Source organism: Aricia agestis, chromosome 1, assembly GCF_905147365.1.
Source record: "Aricia agestis chromosome 1, ilAriAges1.1, whole genome shotgun sequence".
NCBI lineage: Eukaryota > Metazoa > Arthropoda > Insecta > Lepidoptera > Lycaenidae > Aricia > Aricia agestis.
Genome location: NC_056406.1, coordinates 25,024,638 through 25,042,144, shown reverse-complemented (window position 1 = coordinate 25,042,144; position 17,507 = coordinate 25,024,638). Strand labels below are relative to the sequence as shown.

Genomic DNA, 17,507 nt, shown 5'->3' with positions numbered 1-17,507 from the left:
TAGTCGTCTAGCATATTCAAAGTTATACAAAACCATAGCCAGGCAATCTGAGGAGATCACGTCGTGTCTGAGTTATGACGCGCGTACTTTCTAAAATAATGTTACGTGCTAGGGTTCGAGGATTTGGAGAGAAAGACCTGGTGACTCTCTTGAAGACTTTATTAACACTGCACTAACACTAGGTCACAACACTAAGCACTATCACTGTCCTAGGTCGTAGCCAAGTCGCAGGTTTCACTGGTTCACTCACTATTGATCACTCCGAAATCGCCTCGAAGATCGCTCAGATTAAACTGACTTGCCGGACCTGCCTGCGGCTCTTTTTATATGGCGAGACGAATTCCAGAAATTTCCCGATTCACGTAAACAAGTAAACAACCGTGGGAAATTTCTAGGAAGCTCGGGCATGTACCACAATAAAACTGCCGTCCTTGCGATAAGTGCAGTAAGTTGAATTTAATTTAGACCTTATGGACTCAGTCATAAGGTCTAAATTCAAATACGCTAACAAATAAAGGGTAAGCACGTAAACAAACATTGGACCTTTTTAGAAGGTTCGAGTATGTACTTGCGCACCACGTGTCCGTTTACCATGTACCGTAACACTACTCCCCTCTTAGAGATGCTCGTCCCGAGCATCATTGTTACTGCCATGGTAACGCGCCAGACGGTCTATGTGTACCACTTTGAATGTCCCTCTTGGTTGCTTTTGAATCCTGTAAGTCACGTCATTCAATCGGGTAACCACTTTGTATGGGCCGTCCCACTTGGTCTGCAACTTTGGACATTTGCCTTTTCGGCGAGTTGGGTTATGCAGCCACACCAGTGACCCTTCTTCGAAACCGCTTGTATTCGATTTCCGGTCGTATCTGGTCTTCATGTTCTCACTTGACTGTAACCCATTTTCCCGAACCATGGCGTGTATATAACGCATCTTTTCCCTTAAATCGCAGACATAATCTGGTACGGTCTTTGGTTCTTCCGGTGATCCTCCTGTCAAAAGGTCTACTGGTACTCGTAGTTCTCTACCGTAATTGACATACGCCGGGGTAGCTTTTATGCTCTCATGCTCGGCGGTACGGTACGACAGAAGGAAGAGCGGTATATACTTGTCCCAGTCCTTTTGTTTGTCATCTACCAATTTCGCCAAATGCCTCTCAAGGGTCTGGTTAAATCTCTCAACCATTCCATCAGACTGTGGATGGTACGCGGTGGTCCTCGTTTTATGCATTCCCAAAATTCTGCACACTTCCTGGAAGACCTGCGATTCGAAATTCCTGCCCTGATCGGAATGGATTTCTAGAGGCACACCAAAGCGAGATATTACTTCTTCGACTAGCTTAGAAGCAACTGTTGTAGCTTCCTGGTTTGGTATGGCGAACACTTCGGGCCATTTGGTGAAGTAATCCATGACAACCATAAAATACTTGTTTCCTGATTCCGTTACAGGAAATGGCCCAGCTACGTCAACTGCGATTCGTTCCCACGGTGCGCCAACGTTATACAAGCGCAGGCTCCCACGGCTCCTTGTCTGTGGTCCCTTCACTGCAGCGCAAGTAGTGCATTTGCGGCACCAATCCTGTACATCGTCTCGACAATGCAACCAGTAGAATCGTTCTCGCATTTTTGTTAACGTCCTCTTTACTCCTAGATGACCTCCTGATACGCCATCATGCATTTCACGGAGAACATCCGGTACTCTCGTTCTTGGGACCACTATCTGAAGATGGAACTCTCTACCGTTAGTCTTCTCCCATTTCCGGTAAAGTATTCCGTTTTGAAGAATTAGACTGTCCCATTGCGCCCAGTACGCCTTAGTGACAGCGCCAGTGGGTGCAACCTCACTCCAGATTGGCTTTACGTCATCCCGTTTCTTCCATGTGATGATGTGTCGAAGGTCGTCATCTCTTTCTTGAGCCTCTCTCATAGCATCATTCTCCCATGGACCCAAAGGACTTGTTTTCGTTAACTTTAATGTTACTTCATTAGATTCCTGCTTAACACAATGTTTGCAGTCTTCTAAACACGGCCTTCGTGAGAGTGCGTCGGCATTCCCATGCGACTTTCCGCTGCGGTGTTCCGTCTTGAAGTCATACTCCTGGAGTTGTTCTATCCATCGAGCTACTTGGCCTTCTGGGTTCTTGAATTGTAGTAGCCACTTCAAGGCTGCGTGATCAGTTCGCAGTAGAAACTGTCTGCCGATGAGATACTTGCTGAAATGTTGTAGCGTCTTTACGACAGCCAAGAGTTCTCTTCTTGTCACACAGTAGTTTCTCTCTGGCTTAGATAAAGATTTGCTGAAATATGCAATTACAACTTCTCTTTCACCATGTTTTTGAGATAACACCCCTCCAATGGCCGTGTTGCTTGCGTCCGTGTCGACTATAAACTGACCTTCAGGTTGTGGATACCCCAGGATTGGTGTTTCACACAGATGTTTCTTTAGTTTCTGAAAAGAATCTTCGGAAGTCTCGTCCCAAATAAACTGTCGTTTATCTTCTGTCAGCCGATGTAATGGCTTGGCTATCTCAGAGAATCCCTTAACAAAACGCCTGTAGTAGGAGCATAGGCCGAGAAATGCCCGCACTTCGGTTTTGTTCTTAGGGGTTGGCCAATTTTGGACTGCTTCTAGTTTCTCCGGGTCCGTCTGAATTCCATCACTGGAGATAACATGGCCGAGATAGTTCACCTTACTCCTGAATAAACGACACTTCTTCGGATTCAACTTTAACTTGGCCCCCTCTATTTTGGCGAAAACTCGTTCTAAGTTTCGCAAATGGTCCTCGAAGTCGCGGCCAACAATGATGACGTCGTCCAAATAGACTAAGCAAGCCTCTCCAACTAAGCCTGCCAGTACACACTCCATGAGTCGCTCAAATGTGGCAGGTGCGTTGCACAATCCAAAGGGCATGACGTTAAACTGCCATAGACCTTTACCGGTGGAGAACGCTGTCTTCTCCTTGTCTTTTGGATGAATTTCCACCTGCCAGTATCCAGATTTCAGGTCCAGGGTCGAGAACCATTTCATGCCACTCAAGGTATCCAGAGTGTCGTCGATTCGAGGTAATGGATAGCTGTCCTTCTTAGTGACATCATTGAGACGTCTGTAGTCCACACAAAATCTTGTGCTGCCATCTTTCTTCTTCACTAATACAACCGGTGAGCACCACGGACTTGCAGATGGTTCAATTATCTTATTCCTTCTCATGTCCTCCAAAAGGCCTTCAACTTCATTTTCCTTTGCAATGGGTATCCGTCTTGCTCGTTGACGAATTGGGTTCTCGCTTCCGGTATCTATCCTGTGCTGAACCATCGACGTTCTTCCAAGGTCGCCTTCCTGACTGGAGAAGATTTTCGCGTGGCGTTGTAAAAACTTTTTAGCTTTCATGCTCTGCGAATAAGTCAGATTACTCTTGCAGTCATCGAGTAGCTCAGTCACTATTCCATAGTTGCTGGTGTTTGCTGAGTCTGAGCCTGTGATCGAACTACACTTTCTCATCCAGACAACTTCCTCGCACTTTCCAATGACGTCACCTTTGTTCAAGCAGATCTCGCGATCACCAAGATTCAAAACCCTGACCACAGCGTTACTGCTACCACTAACAAGGGTTCTCGCCGTCATTAGTTTTTGCGCTGATATCTTGGTAGGTAAGTCTTCGATCAACACGCATCTATTTAACTTCTTTTTTCCAGCTGGCGGTAGTTTCACCAGCACTCTAGCTTCCGCTCGTCCAGGTATTATGACTTTCTTTACACATTCAACTTTCCCGCAAGCGCCTCCAAGGATGAAAATTTCTTCTTCGCCACACTTGAACACTCCGTCGGCGACATTAATTCTGCAGTTGTGTTTCTTCATGAAATCCAAACCCAAGATGCAATCATCCATAATCTCAGCCACGATAACGTCATGAGGGTATGAGGATCCCCCTACATTAATCGTAACTGATATTTCTCCCAGGACGGGTATTGGCTGACCGGAGGCAGTAAGGAGCCGACAGTTAATTCTCCTCTCATGTCTTCTTGCGGCTTTTACCAGATTTGGGTTCACTATCGTTCTAGAGGCTCCTGTGTCTAGAGTCATTTTGCAATCCGTCCTGTTAATAGTCCCCTGAATCACAAGACTGTTCCCGCTGCATGCTTGGGAGATAACAGTTATCGGGGCTTCCTCCGTGTCAGCCAGCACTCGCCCCTTAGTCCTGTTTCCCTGATCCCGGGCAGGGAACGTGGCCCCTTGCTTTTGCAGCTCCTCCATTTGTTCCAGACGTTCCTCGAGCATTTTCATCCTTGCCATTTGGGTCTCTTTCTGCGGGCAGTTAAGCTGAAGATGGCCCCTCTCGCCGCACTTGTAGCACATGGCTCCAGAACTTCTCTTCGTAGGAGCCTTAACCTCCTTGACTTTCTCAGAGACCTCGCGGATCTTATATGTCTGCCGTATGTCACGCCGAACAGCCTCGACCTCTAAAGCATGCGCCAATGCTTCCTTAAGCGAGGTGTGGTGACGTAGCCTCACTGCAGCTCTGACCTCCAGGTCCCTGATTCCGTCGACAAATGCTTGCACAATATTGGTGTCGACCATCTTGGCGTCAGCTCCTGGGTGTGCCTTCTTGACGAGTTTTTCAATTTCCAACGCCCATTGTTGTAGTCCTTCTCCTGGGCGTTGGACTCTGTCACGCAGTTGGGCACGGAACACGTGCTCCAGGTGTCGCTCCCCGTATCTGGATTCAAGTGCCTCCATCAGGTCTTGAAACCCATTTCCTGTATGCGCTTCTAGGACCGACAAAGCTTGCCCTCTGAGCGCAACAGTGAGAGCGGTCAGGCGTTGTTCATCATTCCATCCGTTGGCAGAAGCAACAGTCTGGAATTGCTGACGATAAGCATTCCAAGAAGTAGTGCCGTCGTATGGTGGCACTTTTACTCTTGGTCCATGTGCCACTCCAGAATTTCCACTACACGTCGCGACTCCTGTGGTTTCCAGGCGCACTACTTTTTTCTGTAGTTCAGTGAGGCCGGTTTTCACATTTTCCACATCCACTCCCAACCCGGTAACGCGTTCGTCCATTACGTCGACGTCTTTACGAAGCTTAGTCACCGTGTCACTAACATCCTTTATAGCCAAAAGCGCTTTTTCTTGGAGGTCCTTTTGTTGCTCTTGTGACTCCTGCAAAGCGCCGAGTTTGCGTTCTTGTAACTCTTGCAAAGCGCCGAGCTTGCGATCATGTGACTCTTGTGACTCTTGCAACGCGCTGAGCTTACGGTCTTGTGCCTCTTGCAAAGCACCGAGCTTGCGGTCTTGTGCCTCTTGCAAAGCACCGAGGTTGCGGTCTTGTGCCTCTTGCAAAGCACCGAGCTTGCGGTCTTGTGCCTCTTGCAAAGCCTGAATCAACTCAATTATGCTTTCCAATTGAAGAGCCATTTGAGGGGCTGCAGAAGCTACGGGCGAGTCAAGGTGGGTAGAGCCAGTGGTCGTGTCTCGGTGGGCTGGGCCAGTGGGCGTGGCCTGAGTGGGCGGGGCCAGAGTGGGCGTGGCCTGGTGGGCGGAGCCAGTGGGCGTGGCCACTCCCAAAGTGGGCGGAGCCTGGGGGGCGTGGCCTGTGGGCGGGTCCCGGTGGGCGGATCCAGTGGGCGGGGCGGCACCCAAAGTGGGCGGAGCCTGGTGGGCGTGGTCAGTGGGCGGAGCCTGGTGGGTGGGGCCAGTGGGTGGGGCCTGTCCCTCAGTGGGCGGAGCTTGGCCCCCAGTGGGTGTGGTCTCCGCAACTCCTCTCTCGGAGTCAATGGCAGCAGCTTGTTGCGCCCTTGTCCTGACACTCCCCTTGAAGTCCTCTCTCGGAGTCAATGGCATCTCCAAATCGCACTTCTGACACCAGTTGTTACGTGCTAGGGTTCGAGGATTTGGAGAGAAAGACCTGGTGACTCTCTTGAAGACTTTATTAACACTGCACTAACACTAGGTCACAACACTAAGCACTATCACTGTCCTAGGTCGTAGCCAAGTCGCAGGTTTCACTGGTTCACTCACTATTGATCACTCCGAAATCGCCTCGAAGATCGCTCAGATTAAACTGACTTGCCGGACCTGCCTGCGGCTCTTTTTATATGGCGAGACGAATTCCAGAAATTTCCCGATTCACGTAAACAAGTAAACAACCGTGGGAAATTTCTAGGAAGCTCGGGCATGTACCACAATAAAACTGCCGTCCTTGCGATAAGTGCAGTAAGTTGAATTTAATTTAGACCTTATGGACTCAGTCATAAGGTCTAAATTCAAATACGCTAACAAATAAAGGGTAAGCACGTAAACAAACATTGGACCTTTTTAGAAGGTTCGAGTATGTACTTGCGCACCACGTGTCCGTTTACCATGTACCGTAACAATAAGCTTATTCAGACCAGAAACTGTACAGTATTTTCGTAAATTAATCAGTGACTGCTAAGCGTAGAATAACTAAAATTAGTACAAAGTGTCTTTACACACGAAATTACTTTGGTATATTTTCTTTTGGCTTAGATTTTCAATTTAATACAGAACTGCAAGGATCCTGTGACACTTGGATGGCATCAGGCATGGATGGAGGAGGTGTGCGGCATGGATGCAAAGCAGTTTATGTCATTCAAAATTTAACGATGGTGTTCGTTTGGACCACATACGACATGATATTGCCAGGAGGACATCATGTGTCAACATCAACTGTCTTTCTAGTGACACTTTACAAGATGGTGGAGTGGAGATTTAATTTTCAAAAAGCCTTGAACAGCTACAAGAACTGACAAAACAGCAGTGAATCATTAATAATGGATGCAGTGATATTATAAGTCACCTGACTTACTAGTCTTACTAGATTATTCCATCCGTCCTAAGCTAGGTTAGTCTTTTTAGATTATTCCATCATTGAAGGTCTAATAATGCGACCTCAAAATCCTCCTTTTACCGCCGAAACTTCCTCTCTTCATTATAAATAATAACCCCTGTCTGACAACGAGGACAAATAATAGTAAAAAGTAATTGTTGTTCTCAAAGAAAAACAAATTACGCCTTTGTCGGACATTTTGCGGTTATTTTATGATTTCATTACGAAAGAATGACAACGAAAAATAATAGAGCCTACAAAAACGCCAGGTCTCAGCCTGGGGTTTATTATTTTATTATGTTCTGCGATTTTTGAGCTAAAAAGGTATTCAAGAGAAAAAGGTATTAGAGAGAAAAAGGTATTAGAGAGATCTTTGTTTGGCTCGATATCAATAATGGCAACAGGTAGGCACTTGATATATTCACAAAGGCCTTAATTATATGTCTACTTCAATATTTAACAATAATATTAAAAAAAATAAGGGGGGTCCCACACAAAAACACAATTTTTGGTCTATGTTTGCTCTATAAAAGTTGGGAACCCTTCGTGCACGAGTTCGACTCGCACTTGGCCGATTTTATTTTTTAGTATTTTTACATGTAAAACGTTAATTAATCTTCTTGATAGAGTTCAATCTATTTGTTCAATTTTCATAAATTATAACGTATTTATCGTAATTTGTACTATATCTGCTTCACAATAAAAAAATAAACAAGCTAGGTCCACCCATAGGCCAGCCCATAACCTACATAATATTCCTTTTTCCCTATTTCAACACGCGACTGTTTTACTTCTATTACGATTGACGACCAATTAATCTAATTATACCTAACTAGAACGACACAATATGCTGTATAAAGCAAAAGCTAGTACATGATGTTCTAATTTGGATAAGTTTTAATGTTTTGAAATTCAATGTTTTCTCTGACTCTACAATAAACATTATCAAAACGATAAACAAGCTATTGATAACAAAATGTAAAGTCTGATAAAAGGTCAGAACAATCGCATTAAGTATAATTTTATTTTTAGTGAAAAAGATAAAATATATTATTCCTTTTTTGTTCTAAAGATATTTTTTTATAAAAAAAGCAATGCGGAAACGCGAACAATAGAATTTTAGAATTTTAATTTCACAAAGTTGACTAAAATAGTAAAAATTATGATAATTCGACACTGAACACTGAATAATTTAGCAAGAAAACTTAACAATAATGTATTTTTGGTAGAAACTCACTGTAATATTTAGTAGCACGTGCTTTTTCGTCACGCGACGGCGAACTCACAACTAGAACGACTGGCACCGAACGCGATTCGAACAACTTTACCGCGTATTTTCGACGCGTAGAGTGTAGTCGAACCCCCAGTAAAAATAACACAATAATACGTCAACCGAAAACAAACTTTATAACCACGGCATAAAGCACAAATTGAAACGGTAACTCACGACAGATAAATCACCATTGAAACTGAAATATCTTTCGCTACTTTCCTTCTCAGGCTAACGACGTATTGAACGAGCGAGATGCAAGACAAACAAGAACAGTCATGCGCTTTGTGTTTATAAAGTTCTATGCTAACTTTCAAACTTCGATCTTTCAAATAATAATTTTATTGTAGTTATTGAAAAAAATGGACATTAGCAACCCAAATAAAATGAGTGAATTTATTCGTAGGTGAATAGGATATTTATGTAGTACATTCTATAGTACATTAAGTAAGTACATAATTCATGTGATGATTCATGGTCAAGCTTTTAAACGTTATCCTTTGGGCTTCTAAAATTATAAAAGATAAATAAAATAACTTACCAACACATGGGACAATAGTATCGTTCCACTTATTATCATCATAGCACCATATGACGCGCGCCCTCTGTCGCGTGTCCACGTAAACATGGTTCACGTTGCACATGTAGTGCGCTACGTGTCTATTGCGGTACACCAGGTAGCCGTTAGATGGCGCTGGTAGAGGCACGCAGCCTACACCTGTTGACATAAGATAAAACTAGATGGCGCTTTTGGTACAACGTTAACAAGTTAGTACATAGAATCTTCCGATAGATGGCCTTGCTTATATGATTTAAATTCTTAGGACCATAGTGCAACTTTCAAAAGAATGGTAAAAATTCATTTCTAAATATTATGTACTATAATAATAACATTTTCTTAATATTATGCTACTGTCAACTTACTTTTATAGTGCATCAGTATGCCACGTTTGGGGTAAGCGCCTTTTGATTGCGCCTCCACGGATATTTCCACTGAGTCCGTGAGTGAGGTAACTCGGAGAGGGAGGTTCACCTGGTCGCAGGTAGACAGGAGGGTCTCCCCGTTGCCGTCTGTGACCGTGATGTAGTCTGTACACTTCTTCTCGAAGGGACCTATACCTGAAATTAACAAACAAGCTTTTAAATATCTTGCGTGCTGATCAGCAGTTTAACGGGCTCTTAAGTTACAGGGATCTAAAGTCTGGAATTTAAGAGGAGTCCACACCGCCCTTTTTTTCATACAAACGTTGTCCCCTGTTTCCTCCCTGGTTAATGCTAGTAAAGTTATAATTTTTTTCCTAAATATCTACGGCCACTAATACAATGCCCCTATGTTTTCTTTTTTTTCATCATTTAATTATTAAATAAGATATGAACGTTCAAAAACCCAAAAAAATGGCCAGAGTTTCCGCTGTGTTCAAACGTCCAAAAAACAGATTTGGCTAGATTATACAAAAAAAAGGAAAACATAGGAACACAGCTCAAGCCTTTCTTTAATCTTGAGTGAAAAAAGTACTTAAATCGGTTATGATTTGGAGAAGGAATCAGGGGACAACGAAACGTTGATTTGCAGTTGCAGGCAGTTGTCTCTATCGCGTTCTGCGGTATAGGCTTGAGGTAAGGGAGACAGCTATAGATATTACTCGTACTTTTTATTCATTTCTCTAGCCCCTGGTGTATCCTCTTAACGTTACAAATTAAGATTACATCTTTGCTTCCTGGGCCCCCCATAGGCTATAAAAATACAAGGTCCCACAAAGGTTCGCTATGCCAGTGCTCTGTTCCACTCATTCTATTCTGTGTTCTATTCCAACTTTTGGACGGCCTTTCTATGTTGACCCTTGACAAACCCAACTGTCCATGCTTATCATCAACGACGATTGTGCCTACTACAGACTTCCCAATCATCTTACTACAGAGTTTCCCAATCATGAACAATCGTGGTCACCGTGACGCTATGACCGTTGATTCAAAAAGAAAATGGTTTATCACAACTAGGGAATGCAATCTCGTTCTCGCGAGATCTCGGCCTTTTTTACCGAGATTGATCTCGGACGAAAAAAAGGCGAGATCTCGCGAGTTTGACGAGATTGCACTTGAGCATAAAAACGTCTTGTTCGAAGCGCGGACTGACACGGACGGAGTTGCGATCACGGAGTAAAAACCAAAGAGGAGCTGGCCTAAGCAACTGTGCACTGTGATTTTCAACTAGTTCCTGAATTTTGACTTCTCGTTGTTTTGTTAGTTATAAAATAACTGTTTTATTACTAAAAGATTTGTGTTTGATAATGTGCGCTTTTATAATTCTGGACGTCACGTTATCGTGGACGCCGGCTTCCACGATAAAACGTTGGGTACGTTAAATGCCCTTTTGAAATGTAGACGTCGTGATGTTCTCTAACGCGCACGTTAAAAAGTTATCGTCGACGGAAATTTAAAAGCATAACCTTATATTTCCATACATTTTACTTCCCTATGTTATCGTTTTACCGCGGACGTCCATTATATTAGCGCCACGTCCACATGCAAATTATAAAAGCGCACATTAGAAGAGAAGACTGGTTGTTTCTTTCATTTGTTATTAATTTATAGATAATAGATAAGTACGTCAAAGTTCACTACTTAAAAATTATAGACAGATACGTCAAACAATGTTTGATGCCTAAAATTCTATTGAAAAATATGTGAAAATGAATGTTATAATATATAACATTCATATATTATAATACTTATAATATTAATAACTTTTTTCGTAATTTATTCAAATATTGTGATCATTTGCAAAAAAACCCACCAAACTGCTAATCTCGCGAGATCTCGCGGTATTGTATTCATATACTCGCGGGATCTCGCTTGAGTTCCGATCTCGCGAGATTTGCATTCCCTAATCACAACCGTTGAGTCAGAAAGAAGAGACGCTCTTCTGGCGGAGAAGCTCTTCTTTCTCTTTCACACTTACTTCTCAGACTAACATCGAGGAAGGTCAGTCGTATCCGCTGCTCCGTCGCCTGCAGCCGCCACCGGCAGCGGTCGCCGACGTAATAGTGCGGGTAGCCTGGGGTCCGCACGTACCCCTCGCTGTCTGGGCCCGATGCTGCTAGCGACACCTCGCGATTGCAGTAGTGGATTGACACTAGGTCTGGAAAGATTGAAAGTGACATAATATGACAGATGTTTGACAACTACATTTGCCGCGAAAGACCATACGGCTACATAGCTCCGCATGGTGGCAGGTGCAAGGTAGGAAAGTGTCAGATAATATTCTTGTTGATAGTTCTTAAAACACGATTTCACCAGACGGGGCTTCGTGTGTTTCGGTTCTGAATACTAAAGAGCAACTGCAAATAAAAATATTACTTATATCGAAAACTCTCTTAGGGCGGCCATAGACGGACCGCATCTTGCAGTCGAAACCGACTGCAAAATGCGTTCGCCGCACGGCGATCTGCAGTTTTCATACTAAATTCATATCCGCAATACACGGACCGCTCGACTAGTTCTAGAGCGGTCGGTACGAATCATGAAGCTACGAGTATATGGCACCTACGAATTTCAACGCGGCCGCTCTAGAGCAGTCGCTCCCGAGGGACGAGTCCCGAATGCAATTTGCGGTATGTGTATGGCCAGTCCCCGACTCCCCGACTAAAGTTTTGAAAGCATTTATCTGAAGATCTTGACAGAAGTGTATATATTCAATAGCTTTGTTGTTTGGTTAATATTTTACTTTGGACAATAATTAGAAATGTATTTAGTAGACATACTTCTGGCAAAAACCTCAAACACCAGGCACCAGCCATAAAATATAATTTCACTATATACAATCTACAAGTTACAACTGAATCATCATGGTACTGAGTCCCAATATTGGCAATAACTCGGTTCAGTAGCTGCCCCTTATCACGATCAGATGATCCCGGGCCGATAGCACGAGCCGTTCCGCGTCCGATCATTTGTCAAATTCCCCATTAAAACTTATCTGACAGATCGGACCATGTGGCTGCTCTAATTCTGATCCAAAAGATGCGTTGTAAATAAATATAAAAGTAGTCTCCATAGTGTCTTGGCTTTGGCCTTCTTTGGCTAGCGGCCTAGTAATCAGATTTTTCATAAGCTAGGTGTTTATAAAGAATAAAAAAAATATAATTTTTAGTTGTAAAAATATTGTATCGCAAACAAATGGCAAAAAATCGTTATTAATTTTTATTGTTTATAGATAAAAGTACTAGATAATATACTTAGTAGGAACGTCAACATGATCCAGGGGGGGCAGCAGCCCCACCCTCCCTCGGTACGCACATGCCGTCAACATACTCAATTGCTTTTGTTCTAAAAATGTCCAAAATTTGATAATAACGACAAAAGACATTATAAAATATAGCTTTTCCACCCCTCTTTCATTCCGTCAAAATAAAACTAACCCTATTTCTTGATTGATAAGGTATATTTTCGTGTACGATGTTTCGTACACTGATCCCCACTTAACACAATAATTATTAAAATGTGTCATCACAGTCGCTCAATATTAAATCTCTTTTAATTAGAGAGCTGACATGTGTAATTGCCCGAAAAAGAAGAAAGAAAAGTTTTTGTGATCGTGGACAAAGCACAGAACACTAATTGTTAATAAAGTAAATATTATGAAAGTTACAAGAGTCGACGACACGCAAGAAAATTAAAGACTTTAAAGTACGAGTACCTACAGCTTTAAAAAGGGGAAATAATAAAAGGAGCGAATAAAAAATTACTTTGCGACTTATAATGTACTGTCTTAATAACATGAGCGGTATTAATTTGACTAAGCGAAAAACAAACTAAACTAACGACTAATATTGATCTTATATCTTTAAACGAGCAATTCTTGTAATATATATTTATAGGTATAATTGGAATCTCGGAATCGGCTCCAACGATTTTTATGAAATTTAGTATATAGGGGGTTTCGGGGACGATAAATCGATCTAGCTATCCAGGTACTTTATAATAAAATCCAGAACGAGCTTACAAAATGTGGATTGCGATTAATCTATTTCAGATATTAAAATTCTATCCGAGCGACTGTATTACTAAGTGACTGGAAATACATAGCGGGCAACTTCAATATTAAATATTTCTACATAATATTATTATCATGACTTTACTGACTAGTGACTAGGTAATAGAAATGATTGAAAACTTTTGTATGGCACTTTTTAAAGAGAAAAATAAATGTCAGTAATACTATCACGACTGGTTCTGTACTACAGAGCTACCGTCTACAAAGTCTGTAGACTGTAAGAGAGCTGACTAGTTCGTATCTAGAATTTATAAGTCCAGCTAGTGCTGGACTTGTCAAAAATCCATAAGACTCATTTGAGTGTTCCCCTCCACGGAAATCTTTAGTAAAAGGCGAAAGATTTATACGTTTTGAAGGGAAACCAGAGTTAACAATAAGGAGTGATCGCAGAGTAGTCAACAAAAACTTTCGTGCTACCGATAGCGCGATGTAGAGCAGACACAGCGACATCTAGCGGCGACCTTAGGCACTAATCGTGAAGCTCTCTCGTAGATCTTTCGCGGTCGTGTAAACTGTCGAATAAAAACTATATTATAGTTACACATAAAAGAAACTCTACTAATAATTGACTCTACAAAATCACTCGAGCTCCAAGGAATAAGAGGACTAAAAAGCAGGCAGAGTTTGCTTGAATATCTCCGCAAGTTCTCCGCAGTATCTTGCGACAGTTAAGCGACAGGCGTTTAATAGCTACATAGTTTTATAGTGTTTCTCGGAGCTTGCACTCGAAGATTCCTGTGGGAGTAATGACCAATGGCTATATGGCTCTAATTGTTAGTGAATTTCACCTCCGACTCCTCATTAAACAATAATTTACTTCACACAAAGCGGGCTTTGTTAAATAATTATGTAGAGTTTTAGAGGTCGGAACAAAGTAATTTGTTTGACAATCTCTAAAACTCTACATAAAAATAAGTTTAAGTTTATAAAGTAGGAATTAAGTATTGTGTAACGTTTTTGAGCAAATAAATATTAAATTATCGCTCGAAAACCTGGGGCTTGAGGTTAATGAATCAGATAATAATGTGAGTGACCGCCGAAATCCATTAATGAATGGACAAAAATGCCTCAACATTCGCCGATTATTATTATCGCTACCAACACAATATCGCCAAATCTTACTACGTTGGCCAGATATGCTGATTCCAGGGTGAATGAAATAGTATATGCTGATTCCAGAGTGTAGTGTGTACCACTGTAAGTAGTCTATACAATATTATTTGTTTAAAACCAGTTTTATCCATTTGGTTGACACAAGTATTTTTAATCAAGATTAGTCGTTGTTGAGTATGTGCAACGAAACTCCCGTATAAATCAACTGGAGCTAGACAATTAATTAAACAACTAAGTGTTATTCAGCGCATCTGTTACTTGTAAAAAACAATAGTGAATCTCCACATGCAAGTGAAAGATAATTTTATAAGGATTATTTAAAACGATTAGTCAGTAGACGGCACAATTAAGTATTTTTGATTTCTAATAGCAAGGGGGCTAGACTGAGTCTGTAGATACGATATAGATAAATATATGATAAGCACTTAATAGTAGATACGATAAATTTTGAAAAGACTTAACAATCTATAACTCAACATTGATAGAACTCTACAATGATAGAGTTTTCAGGCTGAAATATAGGGTTTTGTAAATTTTGATTAAGCACATTTAAGATAATCTGATTATACATTATTTTCTCTACATAAGCAGTACATCAGCCTAAATAATATTCTCAATCGATATTATCAAACCTTGTATTTCAGCCTGAAAACTCTATTATGGTTGAGTTCTATCGAAGATAAACTAAAGTGTTGATAATTGATATTCTACTTTTTAAAGGGTAGTATTTAATCGAGTGACTGTAAATTACAGTTTTGGGTGTCAAAATTACTAAATTTGGGTTACAGAATTACTATTTGAGCGACTGAGAGTGAGTGACGAGAAATTAACAGAACAGCTACTTAGAAATTATTTATTTGAGTTACTTAAAATACAAAATGAGCAACTTTATCATTTTTGAGCGACCTAATATCTGTTTGAGTGTCAACGTTACGTCCTGCATTTTTTTTTTCAATATTTGGCAAATGTAATTTTTATACTGAGCGGCATTTTATCTTAAATGAAGTGTTTCGAATACCAAAAACCACTTTGAAAAATACACTAATGAGCAGAGTATAATGAGCACACATTAAAACAAAAAAAAATGAATGTGAAATAACTATTTCATGAAACACTTTCATTCAGGGACTACTACGGACAGGGATAGAATTTTTTTTTATTACTATCAAGCAAATTTTTTGTGCTTTCATTTGGATAAGAGGAACAACAATTTTATATGTGAAAAAAAGGGGTAGCTAACAGAGATAGAAAGGTTTTTATACTTTGATTTGATGATCCCAAAACATGTATTGTTCTATTTGTAGGAACTTAAATTATATAACGGTAAAAGTTTAGAATCATACCCAACGATTTAGAGGGGCAGGGGAGGAGGGGGGGTAGGGGGAGGGTGGTAAACCCCGTTTATATATAAAATCATTAGTTAGTAGAGTCTCTTTTATGTGTAACTATAATATTATAGTTTTTATTCGATAGTTTACACGACCGCGAAAGATCTACGAGAGAGCTTCACGATTAGTGCCTAAGCTCGCCGCTAGATGTCGCTGTGTCTGCTCTACATCGCGCTATCGGTAGCACGAAAGTTTTTGTTGACTACTCTGCGATCACTCCTCATTGTTAACTCTGGTTTCCCTTCAAAACGTATAAATCTTTCGCCTTTTACTAAAGATTTCCGTGGAGGGGAACACTCAAATGAGTCTTATGGATTTTTGAAAAGTCCAGCACTAGCTGGACTTATAAAATCTAGATACGAACTAGTTATCTTTCTTACAGTCTACAGACTCTGTAGACGGTAGCTCTGTAGTACAGAACCAGTCGTAATAGTATTACTGACATTTATTTTTCTCTTTAAAAAGTGCCATACAAAAGTTTTCAATCATTTCTATTACCTAGTCACTAGTCAGTAAAGATAATAATATTATGTAGAAATTGTTTTTATTTTATTTTATTTTATTTTATTTTATTTAGGTAACAAACAGCCATTATACAAAAATACTTAAATATAAGTTTACAATCAAGCCTAAAGTACCATTACTTAATATAAAACTAACACATATTATGGTGAATTCGTAGCGTTGAGTCATTAGAACACATTGTGTATTACATACAAAAGTTTAAAGTATATGGTAATATTATATAATAACACCTTACAATCATCTTACAATATTATATTATTGTACATTAAACAATGAGTTTCTAAAATACTAGAGTAGCAATGTCTTACAAAAGATTCTCAGAAATGCGTAACCACTTTTTTGTTCAAAAGACAATGTCAAGTCATATATTCGTTATGTCATTATGTATGTGAGATATGCCTGCAGGCATCTTCGAAGTGGCAACGCGTTGCTACCGTAAACATCCAATCTAGTTACGTTAGTAACATAGAATATCATTGACATTAAATGTTTACAACTGTACTTATTTAACATGAGTCCAAAGTTATTGTTTAAATAAATCACGCACTTTTGATTTATATGATAATAAATTGTTGCAAAATATGTCAACAGTGTTTAAATTTTTGTTATAGTGGTCACAAGCACGACGAAGAAAAGAGTTTTTTGAGTAGTTGGTTCGTGAGAGAGGGATATGAAATGTATTCTTCGATCTTGATAAAAAGTTTGGGATTTTAAAAGAAATATGTTCTAATAATGAAGAAGAATCAATATAATTGTGTAATATTTTAAATAAAAATATAGCATCTAAATATTGGCGCCTCATTTGTAATGGTTGCATGTTATGTCTCAATTGGGATGACTTGTAATCACAGAATTTAGTATTAGTTATATAATCTAATGATTTTAGAAATTTATTTTGGATTTTTTCAATTCTTGCAATGTGTATTTCGTATTGAGGGCTCCAAACCATGCTTCCAAATTCTAGAATACTACGTACATATGCATAATATAAAACTTTTAAAGTTTCGGGCTTTTTGAAGGGTTTACCTAGACGCAGAATTAAGCCTAGTTGTTTATATGCTTTCGACACAATAGTGTCTATGTGGTGATTAAAATGAAGTTTGGAGTCAACAATCACACCTAAATCGCGTATTTTATCAACGCGTTTGATTTTGATGTTATCAATCGCATAGTCAAAACAGATAGGGTTATATCTGCGCGTAAACGAGATAGTGTAACATTTGTCGACATTAAGATAGAGTTGATTAGTCTTACAGTAATATTCAAAGTTATTAACATCCGACTGAAGTTTCGCGCAATCAGAAAGAGACTGT

General features: G+C 40.4%; 1 protein-coding gene and 2 non-coding genes across 3 annotated transcripts in view; 1 reads left to right on the top strand and 2 right to left on the bottom strand.

Moving 5' to 3' along the window:
* The window catches only part of LOC121727404, a 130,056-nt gene that overhangs the window by 42,039 nt on the left and 70,510 nt on the right, over positions 1-17,507 (bottom strand). The window contains exons 4-6 of the mRNA XM_042115244.1: positions 11,075-11,254; positions 9,040-9,234; positions 8,657-8,833 (exon numbers count right to left, since the gene is read on the bottom strand). Of these exons, the coding sequence (XP_041971178.1) occupies positions 8,657-8,833; positions 9,040-9,234; positions 11,075-11,254 (552 nt within the window). The remainder of the gene's footprint in view (positions 1-8,656; positions 8,834-9,039; positions 9,235-11,074; positions 11,255-17,507) is intronic.
* LOC121734620 lies at positions 13,422-13,538 on the bottom strand. The gene has a single exon (XR_006036766.1). It is a non-coding gene; the product is annotated as a U5 spliceosomal RNA (small nuclear RNA).
* Positions 15,897-16,013, top strand: LOC121734609. Its single transcript, XR_006036762.1, has one exon. It is a non-coding gene; the product is annotated as a U5 spliceosomal RNA (small nuclear RNA).